Source organism: Coturnix japonica, chromosome 19 (genome assembly GCF_001577835.2).
Source record: "Coturnix japonica isolate 7356 chromosome 19, Coturnix japonica 2.1, whole genome shotgun sequence".
Classification (NCBI taxonomy): domain Eukaryota; kingdom Metazoa; phylum Chordata; class Aves; order Galliformes; family Phasianidae; genus Coturnix; species Coturnix japonica.
The window spans coordinates 5,560,837-5,574,813 of NC_029534.1; the positions used below are offsets into that span (position 1 = coordinate 5,560,837).

Consider the following 13,977-nt stretch of genomic DNA (forward strand, 5'->3'; position numbering starts at 1 on the left):
CCGTGTGATGCCTGTAACTGAGTACAGCCAAATGCGCCACAGCAAAACCCAGGTAGTGCCAAGGCATTCTGCCAGGAGGGTTAATCATTGTGTGGCAACTGGAGTGCCAGCGGGATCAGGGCAGACGGGGATATCTGGAAGGCCAGAAGCGGCTGGTACACGTGAAGGCTGGATGCTGAGGTGGCACAAGGGACAACGCACAGTGGAAGTGAAAGTAGCAAGGAATGGAAAGCAAAGGAGCATAGTTATGTAGAGCTGGAGGTGAAGGTCAAAGGCTCCACATGACTGATGGGTGCTGGTGGTAGCTTTGAATGTATTGCTGTAAGTGGCCCAAGGCTAAAAGTGCTGTGTAGAAAACTAGTGGCTGTTCGCTGTGTAAAAGGAGAGAGCAACCTGAGGAGTGTCTTTGCCTGACAGCATTTACGTCTATTAGCATTTTCCCTGCATATTCCCTCTCCATTGAAGCTCCCTGGGTTAGGCCTGACGCTTCCCGAGGGAGCAGTGCTGGGCTGCGCTCCTACCTGCCGTACTGGGACCAGCCGCCTCACAGGGCCCCGCTCCGCTCCCGGCCGCCCCTCAGCTTCACCCTCCCGCAGGTGGAGCTGAAGCAAAACGTACGAGGCGTTAAAAGCCGTTTCTATTCACGGGGAGGGGGTTGGAACTCGAGTTTGGGCTCCGCCTGGGCTCCCGCAGGTGCCGGTGTGAGGATGGAGGTACCAACCCCGCGGGCCGTGAGGTGCGGAGGAATTCCCGCCCCGCGCTCCCGCCGGGTTACGCGGGGTGAGGCACTCTTTGCCGCCGGCGGAAGGAGCCGAACAGCCGAGCCTGCGCGATGCGGCCTACAAAAGGCGCGCGGCGGAGCGGAGGTGCGAGCAGTCGGAGTTGGAGCCGCTGGGTGCCGAGGGGTGGCGGAGCGCTGGGAGGAGGCCGTCGGCGGCCTGAAAGACTCCAATCTCCCACCTCGCTTCTCGTTTCCTTTCCGTGGGGGTGCGGCGACAGCCCCGGAGCCGCGGGCCGCGCCTGCCCCTGCCCTGCTGCATGCTGCTGGGCTCGCTCCCTCAGGGGACCCGCAGTCCCCGCGGTGTCGGGGCGATGGGGGCGGGCGGCTGCAGGGCGTGGGGCGGCTGAGCGGGCCCTGAGAAGGCGGCCGTGCCTCCTCTCGCACCCCCGAGAGCCTCCCTCCCTTCGTCTCTATCCTCCCCATGCCAGACGGAGCCCCTCGCCTCGGAGACGCCCCGCTGCAGCCCCTTCGGCCCGGGGGTGCGCGGCCACCCCCGCGCGATGAGAGGAGCTGCCCCGCTCTCCGGGGGCCGCCAGGACCGGGGCGGGCTCCCCCTGCTTCACCCTCTGCCCTGAGGAGGCGGCTGTAGTGCCTCTGCCGGAGGAAGAACCGACACCTTTTGTTTTCCCTCCCCATCCCGGGGCTTCATGCCCACCCCCGAGGGAGGATGGAGACGGTGGGGGAGTTTGAGTTCAGCAGGAAGGACTTAATCGGACACGGAGCCTTCGCCGTGGTTTTTAAAGGTCGCCACCGTAAGGTAAACAGCGATGGGGCGGTTACACAACCCCTGTGGGGAGAAGCCCCGGCTCTCGTTGGGGACCCGTGATGGTGGTGGTGGGGTGTTATGAGATGGAAAGGGAGCGGGGTGGCTTGAGGGATGGGATGGGGTGAGGGCGGTGGGGCCGGGCCCGAGGCCGCGGCCTGCGGCGAGCTGCTGCCTGCCGGCCTCTGAGCACGGTCATTTCTATTCAAGACATAGATCCATCAGCTTAGCTGTGTGCTCAGCTGTTGGGTCGCTCCTCGGACGTAAGGGCCAGCGGAGAGGTGCAGCTGCAGGGAGGCTGAGCCCTTTGTTTGTCAGGAGGTCATGTTTATCTCGCCGGGTAAGGAAGGGATCTGATGGGAAATTGTCTCCTTTGGGTTGGGCTGAGGATTCCTGAAGTTCACAGGGGTCCGGTGTCCTGCTGGATATTCATAGATAGGCAGTGGTTTCTTGGTGCTGTGTGAGTTATGTGCCTTAAATGCAATGCTTCCACAAAGCAAACCTCTGCTTCCAGTCCTTTGGAGCATTGGGAGAGCGCTTGCAGCTCCTATGGACACAGCACAAACAGAAAGCATTAGAAACTTCGAAGGTTAACAGAGATGGTTCCACCTTACACATAAATAAGCATTACAGATAACTTCAGGTTGGATAGTAGGAAAGATTTCTTAGAAAGAGTGATCAGGCACTGGAATGTGCTGCTCAGAGAGGTGGAGGACTCGCTGTCTCTGGGGCTGTGTAGATGCAGTATGTAGCGGGATGGTTCAGGGCACAATTTTGGTGGACAGCTTGACTAGAGCTTAGAGGTCTTTCCAACTTTAATAATTCTCTTAATAGGCAGTAAGCAGGCAGTATTTCTACTCAAAAACCAAGTGCTTGTGTAGTTTCCAGCTGTGGGGATCAAGAAGGCTGAAGCTGGGAAGTCCTTAAAGAAGAATAAAAGTAACTTCGTCATTGGGAGGGGACTGAAGGACAAACGGGATGTGATTATTTATGTTGTAATCTTTTTTTTTAAATGCTTTTGAACTCATGAAAATGCAGTCTGGCAGCAGCTGGATTTTAATAGCTGCCTGAACTACTGTGGAATGAAATAGTTCTTGATGGTGTCATGTGATGGAGTAATCAGTGGTGGGTAGGGTAGGGATGATCTTGCTGTTTCTTTAGTGCTTTGCTAGCTACTTGTTAGTGGATGAAGTCAAAAATTAAAGCTGATAATACTTTTCTGTTTGTTTGCTTGCAGAAAACGGATTGGGAAGTAGCCATAAAGAGCATTAACAAAAAGAACTTGTCGAAATCACAAATCTTACTTGGAAAAGAAATTAAAATCTTAAAGGTATGTTAATTGCAGTGATTTTTAAAGCTGCTTTTCTTGAAAAGGAGAAGAGGCTTTTGATGCAGTTCATTTTGGGTCACGAGTGGTATCACTGTAATTGTTGCTTTACCTTTTGTATCTTTTGTTTGCTTCAGACAAAATACAGAATTCAGGGGGACAAGAAAAAAAGTTCTTTAGTTCTGGAATTGGTCTCAGAGCACATTGAGGGCATGTTTTTATTACAGGTGGAAGATTGCTGTAGAATCAGCATCTGTGCTCCACTTCTTGCACATACAGAAAGGTTTGTCCTTCAGGATGGGTAGTGTTGCATCTTTCCCAGGCAGTCCCTGTAACAATAGTTATAGCAGAGGTTAAAACATCAGTCTTCCATCATTCTTCATCTTTTATTTTTGGTCAGAGATGCCTTGAGACCTGAGAGTGATGTACTGAATGTGATTCCTGGGGCAGCCTTCCCATTTCTGAGTTAACTGACTTCTTCATTAGTGCCCCACTAAACTCTGAAAATAAAACAGAGTGTCATATAGTTCTAAAATTCTGCTTTATGGAAACACGTTCTTAGGTATTCTTCTATCAATTTCCATTCTCTAAACTTCACCACATCTCATCTTACAAAGCTTTGTGGCAATAATTAGTGCTGATTTCAGTGTTTGTGCTGTTTCTAAGCTTCTTGAGGTGCATTCTGTTTTATATACAAATATGTATATTCTAGTTTATATGTTATATGCTAGAAATAGTAATGCTGGGTATGTTAATATGCAACCAGTGCTTAACAAGGAGAGATACTTTTGTTTTAAGCAGTTTCAAATAATCCCATGAGTTGTCACACAAGTTGTATTTGGTGTTATTTGGCTTAAATTTCATTTTATTGTAAAAGAAGAGGGTTGGGTTGAAAATAGTGTTACTTCCATAAGCACAAAATGTATTAGACTATAAATTCAGCAGTCATTGGAGGATTTTGTGCTGTATTACTTTCTATAACAACAGACAGAAAATGAATTCTGGAAACAAATGGTATTTGACCTGTGAATATATCATGTAACTTCTTATTGCTGTGAATACAGTCTAAAGATTTCCACCATCAGATGTAGAATGTGGTTCTTTTTGAGCATTACCTGCCATATTACATTTAAAATAAAAACGGGCTATTTCCATAATACAAATATTTTCTTCTACAGGAACTTCAGCATGAGAACATTGTAGCTCTCTATGATGTCCAGGTAAAATATGTCTTGATGCTTTTTTCTTCATTAATTTTATTTATGCAAATATGAAGCATATATGTAGTAAGATCTTTTTAAGTGATCAGGCATTTTCTTACTGTTGTCACTTCGGTATTTAGAAAAGGAAATCCAGTTCCCTAGCAGTGGCAGGGAGGGTTCTGTCATATTCAGCATGCTACGTGCTTGTTTTATATTGACTCTGTTTATCCATTGGGGTAGCTGTGAGGAATCTGGTTTGATTCCAGGCAGCAGGGGCAAGTGGGAGCCTGCTTATCTCTGCAGAGGGCTGTTTGTGGAGTCTGGTGCTGTCCCCAGTGAAACAGCACCAGCTGCCTGGGCTGGGAGCTGGATCAGTGGTCGTAGCTATTCTGAATTAGCGTTGTTTCCTTGGTTCTATAATTTAACTGGGAAGTAGGTGTTCGTGGCTGGCAACTGAATACAACCAAAGGAAAATGTACTAGTAGGAGTTGATCTGAGAGGATGAGGCAAGTGACATTTAGAAGTCAACATAACTGAAGATAGTGGTGTAGAAAACCATCTCTACTGCTGCAGAGATGTCTCAAAGACAAGGAAATGTTTTTTATTGCCCTTTGTTGTGGTGAGGGAGAGCCGAAGGAAGCAGGAGATCATTACTATGCATGTACATGTTGCTGTTACTTAAATTGTGTTCAGATGGATGGCATAAAGTATAAAAGTCAAGCAGACATATGGATCTTTTCCATAGGTGAAATGATTACTTACATCTAGACTTTGCACTGTCTTTTTATTCCCAGGTTCTGTCTGACTAGGTGAAGGAGTTACTTTGCTCGCCTATGCAGGGCATTGCATTCTACTTATCAGGAAGTACATTTCTCATATCGTAAGGCTTGCAAGTGCTGAGTAAAGCTAAATATGAGATTATGTAAGATATGCAGCCCTTTGTTCTATTTGAGCTATACGTTTATCTCCTGGGCTCGATTCTCATCTTAAATACAGAAATACATTTATGAATAAAATTACTAAGAACCACCCTCGGGGCACTGCATAGTTAAGGTGGTGCAAAATAGACACTTCCACGTTCTTCACCATTGTCCTTACATGTTTGCGTCCTAAAAGATTTTCAGCTTATGTGTAGATATGTGTCTTGTGTAGCTGCAGAAAGCTGTGTTCATGGGATATGTGCTTGGCACCGTCAGGTTTCACTGTTTATAATGCTGTAGGACACGAATTAACTTTTGCTGACCTATGATTCAAAGTGGTGGTTTCATGTGGTGACAGACTGTGCTTCAGAACTTCCCATTTGGACATGTAGACTCTTTTCTGAGTCCTGGCTTCAGAACTCTGCCTTTTGAGTGATGCAGCTGAGGGGGAAAGTGCATTCTCTTGTAGAGACCCGACCTTCCTGAGTAATGCTAAATGGAAACAGTGTCTCAGCACCCTAAATTTAGTGCATCTGAACGTCTTCAAAGAAACGGGAATTGTTGACTGAGAGTGCTGGTGTGTGAGTAAGCAGCTGAATTTTGGATTTCTCATTTACGGTTGTTTGTATGTTCAGATTGCTTTTTAAGCTTTGCAGCTCAACTTGAAGGTAGTTGACTAGATGCACTGTGTTTTGATGATTTAACATGGTTCATCTTCCAGCTTTGCAGAAGCTTTTGCTGCTTTTGATTTCCATACAGGACGCCCACAAGGGAAGAGAGCACAGATCTGTGCTTTTATTTATTTACCTAAAAGTAATTTAGAAACAACTTTCATGCTTCACTGCTCTGCCACAGGAAACAGTGCCTGCAGAGTGACACTCCCTTGTGAGTGTTTGGTCCTATATTCTCCTTTTGAGAAGGGGATGGTCCTGCTTGTCACTGACCATTGCACCTCAATAAAAACAACAGCTGAAGCAAAGCGAAAGGAAGAACTCTCATAAATTGGATATATTTCAAATAGGTTCATGGCAAACATCAAGCAGTATGGTGCTACTTCTGCAGAAGAAATGACGTTGTAAAATGTAGTCAAGAGAATGTGATGCTTGCACAAATAAGTCCTTCTGCACAGGGCTTGGTTTGTGAAATATCATTAACTTACATGATTGCATTAACTTATAACCCAGCAAGAACGAGCACCATGCAAGGCTGGTAGGCTGTTACACCTACAATTTTTCCTTAGCATTTCATGTCCTAGCATGTACTGCTGTAGTATTGTAAATGTGAACATAATACAGTAGGTAAGATTTGAGGAATCCAGGCAACTTTTACAGTCTTTCAGACAACAGTACGAGAACATTTGATGCTGCTGTTGCTTCAGCCTAGGTATGAACACCACTTTGATGCATTTCTTAGTACGTATAGAGCCATTTCCATTACTGGAAATAACCATTCGTCTGGAGTCACCCCCAGATGAATTAGTGCACTATTAGTGTTGTATATGTATCAGTCAGCATTAAAATCTTTTGTTCTGATGCCAGCACAATAATTGTCCTTGATTTCCGTAAGGTGGGTACATGCAGTGCTGACAGGTTTGACCTGCAGTTAAGAGATTTATGTAAGCAGAGCATATTGCAGTTTGTGCCATTGCAGAAGTCTAGGGATCTGCACAAGGCAGTCTGGAGATGTGTGGTTCTAAGGCTTGAGGGTGTTTGTGCAGATACTTATGTATGAATTTTCTACCTATGAGAGGCAAATATCTTGCTGTAGATCTTTGAAAAGTAAACACGTGCAGCTCACCTCTAAATTACTTATTTTCTGAAGCACAATGCTCATGCAATAAATGGATTGCAGGACAGAAGCTCTTGAGACATTTTTACTCATCTTTTTGGGCAAGAGTTTGTTTTTTTTTCATTCAAAGAAAAAAACCTCCTGAATTGCTAAAGTGGTATAAAAATGGCATTAACATGAAGCTCTTTGTCATTCATCCTGCAAAAGAAGATCAGAGAATCTCAGATCATATTAATTGGGGAAATGGAGCTCTGTTTCTCAAAAACAAAGAGTCTAAAATAACCTTTAACTCACTGGTATGAAGTGCGTTGAGGTCCATGGATAGAGTAATATGCAGCAGCGGGAAGGTGTCAGTAAGTTATTTGGAATGTGCTATATTTAGGCCATGAATTTATGGTGGTTTTTTTTTTTTTGCAGTTCATGATCCCAAGTGCATGCTGAGTAGAACTAATCTCACATGGTGCCAGACAGTGCCTGCTTTAGCAAATAATTTGATTCAGAACCTCTTTAGAATGTCAGCCGTCAGAATGAAAGCCTGTGATGTATCTCAGGGATAGCGTTTTAGAAGAATGAATTAATCTTCACTGCATGGAGTCTGAGGTTTGCTATTTGAACAGTAGTTTAGCAAGAGCTAATTTCTAGTTTGTTATTGGAAACAGTGTCTGAACAGAGATTGTTTCTTGTCTTAGTTTGTTGGCGCAGAGCAGACAAAATAGCTGCAGCTGCTTCTGTCTCTGAAGGCAGTGAAAGCAAGTGGGAGCCAAGCCAGCAATCCCTTGGTACCTATAGCTCAGTCTTTCCCTATATGCAAGTGCCCATGATTTCTTACTAGGGGTGTTGGTGGATGGAGTGGTGCGTATCTTTACCTGCTATTTATCGGTGTCATTAAGTACTCCTGTTTGCTCAAGGACTCCAGCTGGTCTGGTGGTATCATTGCATGGTTTCTGAGGCAGTTGCTTCGAGTGTTCTGGAGCATATTCTTTATCTTGGTGTGCCACAACTCGTGTTGCCTCTCAGCAGAGCTAGTTCTGATCCATCATTACGGATGCCTCAATTTTATTTTTTTCTCCAACTCTTTTTATTTATCAGTATCCGTCTTTAACTGCATATGAAAAAAAAAATCCTAACCATTTTTCTAGGTTTATTCTCCCCTGCCAGGTGACAAATGTTTTCATACTAAAAGGGAAAATAGACCATTTAGAAAATATAAAGGTTTTGAAATACTCCTCCATGCCTTTCACTTAACAATTGGTGCAAAGTGAAAGGCTGACAACAAGCATATTGGATAGCCAGGTACAACACTAGCACAGGTGCTGAAGGGATAGGGACAGCCAATTAGCATTTGCTTTGACCAAACAGTTTACTTTCACCATCTCTCTTACTTGTTAGTGAAGTGCAGCATTTCACATACCAGGAAATGAGTGATGCTGCTATTATGGTACATTTCCTGTGGTTGATTGCTCTTTTATGTGAATTGTAGAATCACAAGGTTGGAAGGGGCCTACAAGATCATCTAGTCCAACCATCCTCCCGTTACCATTCGTACCACGTATCTCGTAGCTCCTCATCCAGATGCTTCTTGAACACTGCCAGGGACAGCGACTCCACCACCTCCCTGGGCAGCTATTCCAGTGCCTGACCACTCTGAGAGAAAAAGTTTTTTCTTATGTCTGCTCTAAACCTCTTCTGGTACAACTTGCAGCCATTTCCTCGGGTCCTGTTTGTTGCCTGGGAGAAGAAGCCGAACCCCTCCTCATCACTACCTCCCTTCAGGAAGTTGTAGAGTGCAGTGAGGTTTCCCCTGATCCTCCTTTTCTCCAAGCTAAACAATCCCAGCTCCATGAGCCGCTCCTCATAAGACTTGTGCTTCAGACCCCTCACAAGTTTTGTTGCTCTTCTCTGGAGTTGTTCCAGGGCCTCAGTGTCTTTCTTGTAGTGAGGAGCCCAGAACGGAGCACAATACTCAAGATGCGGCCTCACCAGAGCTGAGTACAGGGGGATGATTACTTCTCTGCTCCTGCCGGCTGCACTATTTCTGATGCAGGCCAGGATGCTGTTGGCCTTCTTGGCCACCTGGGCACACTGTTGGCACATTCATCGAGTCACTCAACCCCAAGCCTATAGCGCTGCATGGGGTTATTGTGGCTGAAGTGCAGGACCTGGCACTTGGCCTTGTTGAACCTCATCCCATTCACCTCAGCCCAGCGATCCAGCCTATCCAGATCCCTCTGAAGAGCTTCCCTACCCTCAGGCAGATCAACACCACCTCCCAGCTTGGTGTTATCTGCAGACTTACTGAGGGTATGCTCAGAATAATTGGCAGCATGCAAACTATGTGAATCCTACAGGTTCATCAACTGATGTTCAGTCTGAGATTACATGTTTAGTCAGAACCAACAAAATGTTCAGTCCTTTAGACATTGGAGGAGCTGAATGTGTTAGAAGCTGCTGCTGCAATGCACTTGCAGAGCAAAATGAGTGTAATGTAACATGCTGAGAAATAGTCTTAAGAATATGGACCAGTCCATTTTACTAAGTCATTAGAACCTTTGCCAATTGTATCTAATGCACCAAAAAAAAAAAAAAAAGAGGAGCATTTCCCTAACCAGTAGATAAATAAAGCAAATACAGCACAAGTTAATGTCAGGAAATCAGGTAATAGCAGTGCACAAGCTGTCATGTGAACTCTCGTTCTCTTGGGACTGGGATCATAAAGTGCAATTAAACAGAATCCACAAAGTTGCATTGAAACCATAGTAACTGTCCTCACCGCAGCTCCTCCTTCTGCAGCTCACTAAATGCTCATTGCAGACTTTCATCTTTTTCTAAAGGAGGGCTTCCTAACCAGAAAGAAATTGAGGGTATGTTTCTGCCGGTGTGCTGGAGTTCTAGCAGCAGCTGTCACAAGCAACCATGAATGTTTTGACTTCTCTTTCAATTAATGTCTTTTAAGTGGAACTATTGCACTGAACCTGTGATTTGGGTTGGAACTTCACATCCCTTGAGAGAACTGTGGGAAGTCTGGGATTAAAACACAGCAACTTATGGCAAATATGTGGCCTCTTTATTTTTTTCTAGTAGGCTTACCTGTTGTTTCCTATTAACCTTTGCTATCTTTTACTTGCAAGTTGAAATGAAACCTGGATTCAGAGTAAGAGGGAGCAAAAGTAGTTTTTTTGTCATGAAAAATTTAAATAAATAAAGCAAGATGTGCTGAGAAAACAAACCCAAAAAGTTCCATAATTGTTTCAACACAACATACATTTGTTTGGCTTGATTGTTTTTCTAGGTAGGAGTATTGGCCAGAACAGCTCCAGTTGCAGTAAGTTTATGATCTGTATGTAAATGTAAGTTTTTGTAAGCTTTGCTATCTGTTTCAAGAAGCAGTTTAAAATAGCTTGCTAGGTCAGCTCTATTCCTGAATGTTCCATCTGAAACGTGGTGGTTTGCTCATCTTTTCCTTTTTGAGTGTTCTTCTTTGCTTAGCAAGTCACCAGAAATTGTTCTTCTGGAGAATGATGATAGTGCTAGCTTTATTTTTCAGCAGAGTAATTCAAAGGAGAAAAATGCATCTGCAGAATTGCCTCGTGTTTTCTCCCACAGTGGAGACCACGTTCCCAGTCAGTCTGGCCAACAACAGTAATCTGAAATGGGAACAACTGTGAAGGGATAAACAAATTCAGCCATTTTGAACTAAAGCTTCATCGGTGGGATATTGAAAAGTGTGTGTGGGTATGAGTTAACTCTGGAGAGGAAGGGGGAATGAGGGTTGTTGTGACAGCTCATCAGCGCCTTGTTTCTTAAGGGAGCAGCTTTGTGTGAAAGGACTTTGTTTCCAAGAGAGTCCAGAATTCTCTTAGTTCTGGGATGAATAAATGTCTGTCATGAGCTGAGCATTACAGACTGCTTTAAGCTGTTGGTTTTGTACAGTGTGTTGTGTAGCTGAAGCACTGACGCTGTGGAACATCTATTTCTGATTCATGGGATTGCTATGTTTGGGTGGAAATCCAATAGCTGAGCTTTCTCCTTGTCACTGGAGAGCAGACAATTTCCATGCTTCTTAGCTGTGTTATTCTTTTACACAGCACAGTTGCCCTTTAAGTGAAGTGGTCCCCAGCTGCCAGAATTTGCAGTTTGGTGAAGGAGGATCTGAGTATCCACTGTGATCAGTTTGAAGAGAGGTTAATGAGTGGTGATAGCCTTTTGTTTTCTTAGTATCAGCTGTGTTCCACTTTGCATTGTGCAAATGCTGAATTTCTTCTCATGATGTCTTTGTGTTGAATTTAGAGCAGTGGAGATGGGAGTGCATGCAGGTGTCTTGGCTTCTTCCTTGTTTCTTCAACTCAGGACCAGCCTTTGCTGGACAAACTGATGCAAGTTATTTGGAATTGGTTTAAATAATGCTAATAGACAATTTGGAAGCTGTGGTTCTGGATATGGATTGCTTTTTTGGAATCCTTAGACTTCCTGAAAGGCTGTGGGCTTCTGTCTTGGAATAAATGGTTGCACAGGATGAGTGTATTATATTTACACAGTGGGTAGGATTTTTTGTGGTGGGCATTGTTTTTTTCCCCACTAACATATTACCTTCCCGATAAAATGCTTTTATAGGATTTCAAATTATAGTTCACATTGGCCACAGCTGTTAGAGAAACATTGAACAATCAGGACTTTGTGAAATGTGATCTGCTGCTGCTTTAGTATTCTATATTGGTTGGAGTTCACCCTTCGTTCCCAACAGATTTGCCTGACATTCCTAGAAACTTGCTTTCTTTGAAGCTAATTTCAAAATGTAAACAAATCTGTAAAGTGCTTGAATGTTCGGAGCTGGGAAAATCCTCCAGAGCCTTTCTCCAACGCAGATGAGAATGGCTGAACTAAATGCTTCCAGAAATGAGGCAGTCTCCTATAATCTCAACCTTAAAATGTGGAATTCGTCTTACACTGCTTAAATTCAGTCAGCTCTAAAGAGGGGAGAAACGTTTTTACTCTTTTTAAGATCTCTGAATGTCTCCAGCTTTGTAGGCACAACAGAATTACATGGGAAGCTGGAAACCATCGTGTTTATTATCGACAAAAGCACTTCACACACAATTTGTTTTGTTTTTTAAAAGAATAGTTACAGTCAGACCTCAATATAGAGGGTTTTACTGCATTCTGTGCAGCATGTAGCTAATTTACAGTAGTAACTCTTTTGTCTTTTAGTTAACTCACTCAGTTATGAGGGGGAATTCAGGTTGCAGATGGGTCAAAGAAGGTCATTGCTTTGGAAAATCTCAATGGGACTGCTATATCAAATCACAGCTTTCCATAAAGCATTCAGGTCCATGACATGGGCATGCTTCTGCCTATGACTCATCGAGGGTGATATTTTACAGAAGTGTGTATGAATCCTGATAGAAGCATCCTACAGAATAGCAATGGGAATCACTTTATGCCAGGCACAACTGTGCTGTGATTACTACATGAGCTTCTGCTTTTCAGATGGCAGAGCTCGTTTTACCCAGGAGGGAACATAACCTTGGAAATCCTCCTCTAGAAAAGTGGGTTTTGTAGCCAGTTTGTCTTGCTCACCCTTCTAAATGCTATCTGGTGTGATGAAGTATTACTGCCCCATTACCGATGCATTTCAGTGATGTACAACAGTAAAGGTATACTCACTTGTTGGGGCTTTTCATATAGAAGATGCCTTGATAGAGAAAACACAAAGCAGATGAAATCTAAAGGAAATGTGAAAGGTTATTTTACTTCACGATGTTCTTCTTACACTTGGTTAATGTAGGTATTAAAGGCTCTGTCTCTTCACATTCTTAAATGGCATTTCTTTTCTTTTAGGAGATGCCCAGTTCTGTCTTTCTGGTGATGGAGGTACGTGTTTGTATGTATGTTTCCTTCTGGTTAATTTTTAAATACTTTTTGGAAAAAGAAATAATATCCTTTGCACAGCTGCAAAATAACTGGTAATTAATAATAGGTAATTAACAATAACAAGGTTATTAATTTTCTGTGCAGTGCTAAGTTTATCAGCAGTGTTTGTACCATTTTATGTTTTATGATACTATAAGCATTAATGAAGCATTACACCTCAAATTGGTAATTAGAAATAGTTGAGAAAACAAAATTAAACAGCTCAAAAAGGTCATCTAGTTGCAGCGACAGGATAACAAAGTAGAAATTAACACACAGGATTTCAGAGCTTGTGTTTTAAGTAAAAAAACTCTTTCTTTTTAACAGTACTGCAATGGTGGGGATCTGGCAGATTACTTACAAGGTAATTGTTTACTGTGTTACCTTATTGGGAAGCTGTTGCATTACATGTTTGTATTTGTGTGATCTGCTGCTATCCCTCTGAATTCTTTTCTTTGGATTTAAATATTTTCCTGTTCATGAAACGTTTCTAATTCTGCAATGCTTCTTCTCCCTGGTGTGATTTTTAGAGTACCCTCATTGAGAGATAAACTGAATGCACTCATCAGTTCCATATTAGCTGTTTGTATGACTGGTATTGAACTGATGCTGGGAATGTTGTATTCAGAGGTTTTTCAAGACAGAGTGGATTTGTAGAAATTTTGGGTCTGTCCTTCCTGCTTTTCCTCTCTCCTCAGAAACATAATTAGAAAGAAGGTACAGCTCCTGTATAACACTCTGGTTGATCTTCAAGGTTCTTGAATGCATTCTATGATGCCTACTTCTTGGCCTTAGCTCTTATGAAGGTGAAAGGATGAGCGCTTCAGAATAGCAAAACTCCAATCATACATGTTAAACCAGAATTGCAAACTTGGGTTGCTTTGTGTAGAGCTGACAGGTAAACATAGGTTAACTAGCTGTGTCGTACAAAAGACTATCGTGATAGAAAGAGAAAGGGAAAAGGCTCATCGATGGTGAAGGTTCGCAGAAAACTCCACAAAGGAGCAATTTCCAGAGGAAGAGAGATCCTGCCTTAGTGGCAGTCAGCCCTTAAATGAGATCTGGGAGAGGTGGAGCCAAGCTCTACCCCTTCTGTATCACAGCTGAATTACCTTCATCTGTGCTTCCACAGCTGACTCATTGATTGCCTCAGGTGGTTAATCAGAGGTTCAGGCTGTGATCAACAGTTTTCCATACACTTTGTCACTGCTGTCACTCACAATTTAAAATAAACACCATTAAACTTGCAACAAAAAATGCTTCTTGCCACTATTTAAAAAACAACTGAA

The 13,977-nt window shown here is 43.5% G+C and overlaps 1 protein-coding gene across 1 annotated transcript in view; it reads left to right on the forward strand.

Annotated features, from left to right (window-relative positions):
* Nucleotides 1-893: 893 nt before the first annotated feature.
* Nucleotides 894-13,977, forward strand: part of ULK2 (unc-51 like autophagy activating kinase 2) — a 36,941-nt gene continuing 23,857 nt past the window's right edge. The window contains exons 1-5 of the mRNA XM_015880366.2: nucleotides 894-1,538; nucleotides 2,782-2,874; nucleotides 4,050-4,091; nucleotides 12,617-12,649; nucleotides 13,016-13,052. Of these exons, the coding sequence (XP_015735852.1) occupies nucleotides 1,449-1,538; nucleotides 2,782-2,874; nucleotides 4,050-4,091; nucleotides 12,617-12,649; nucleotides 13,016-13,052 (295 nt within the window). The 5' untranslated portion in view covers nucleotides 894-1,448. The remainder of the gene's footprint in view (nucleotides 1,539-2,781; nucleotides 2,875-4,049; nucleotides 4,092-12,616; nucleotides 12,650-13,015; nucleotides 13,053-13,977) is intronic.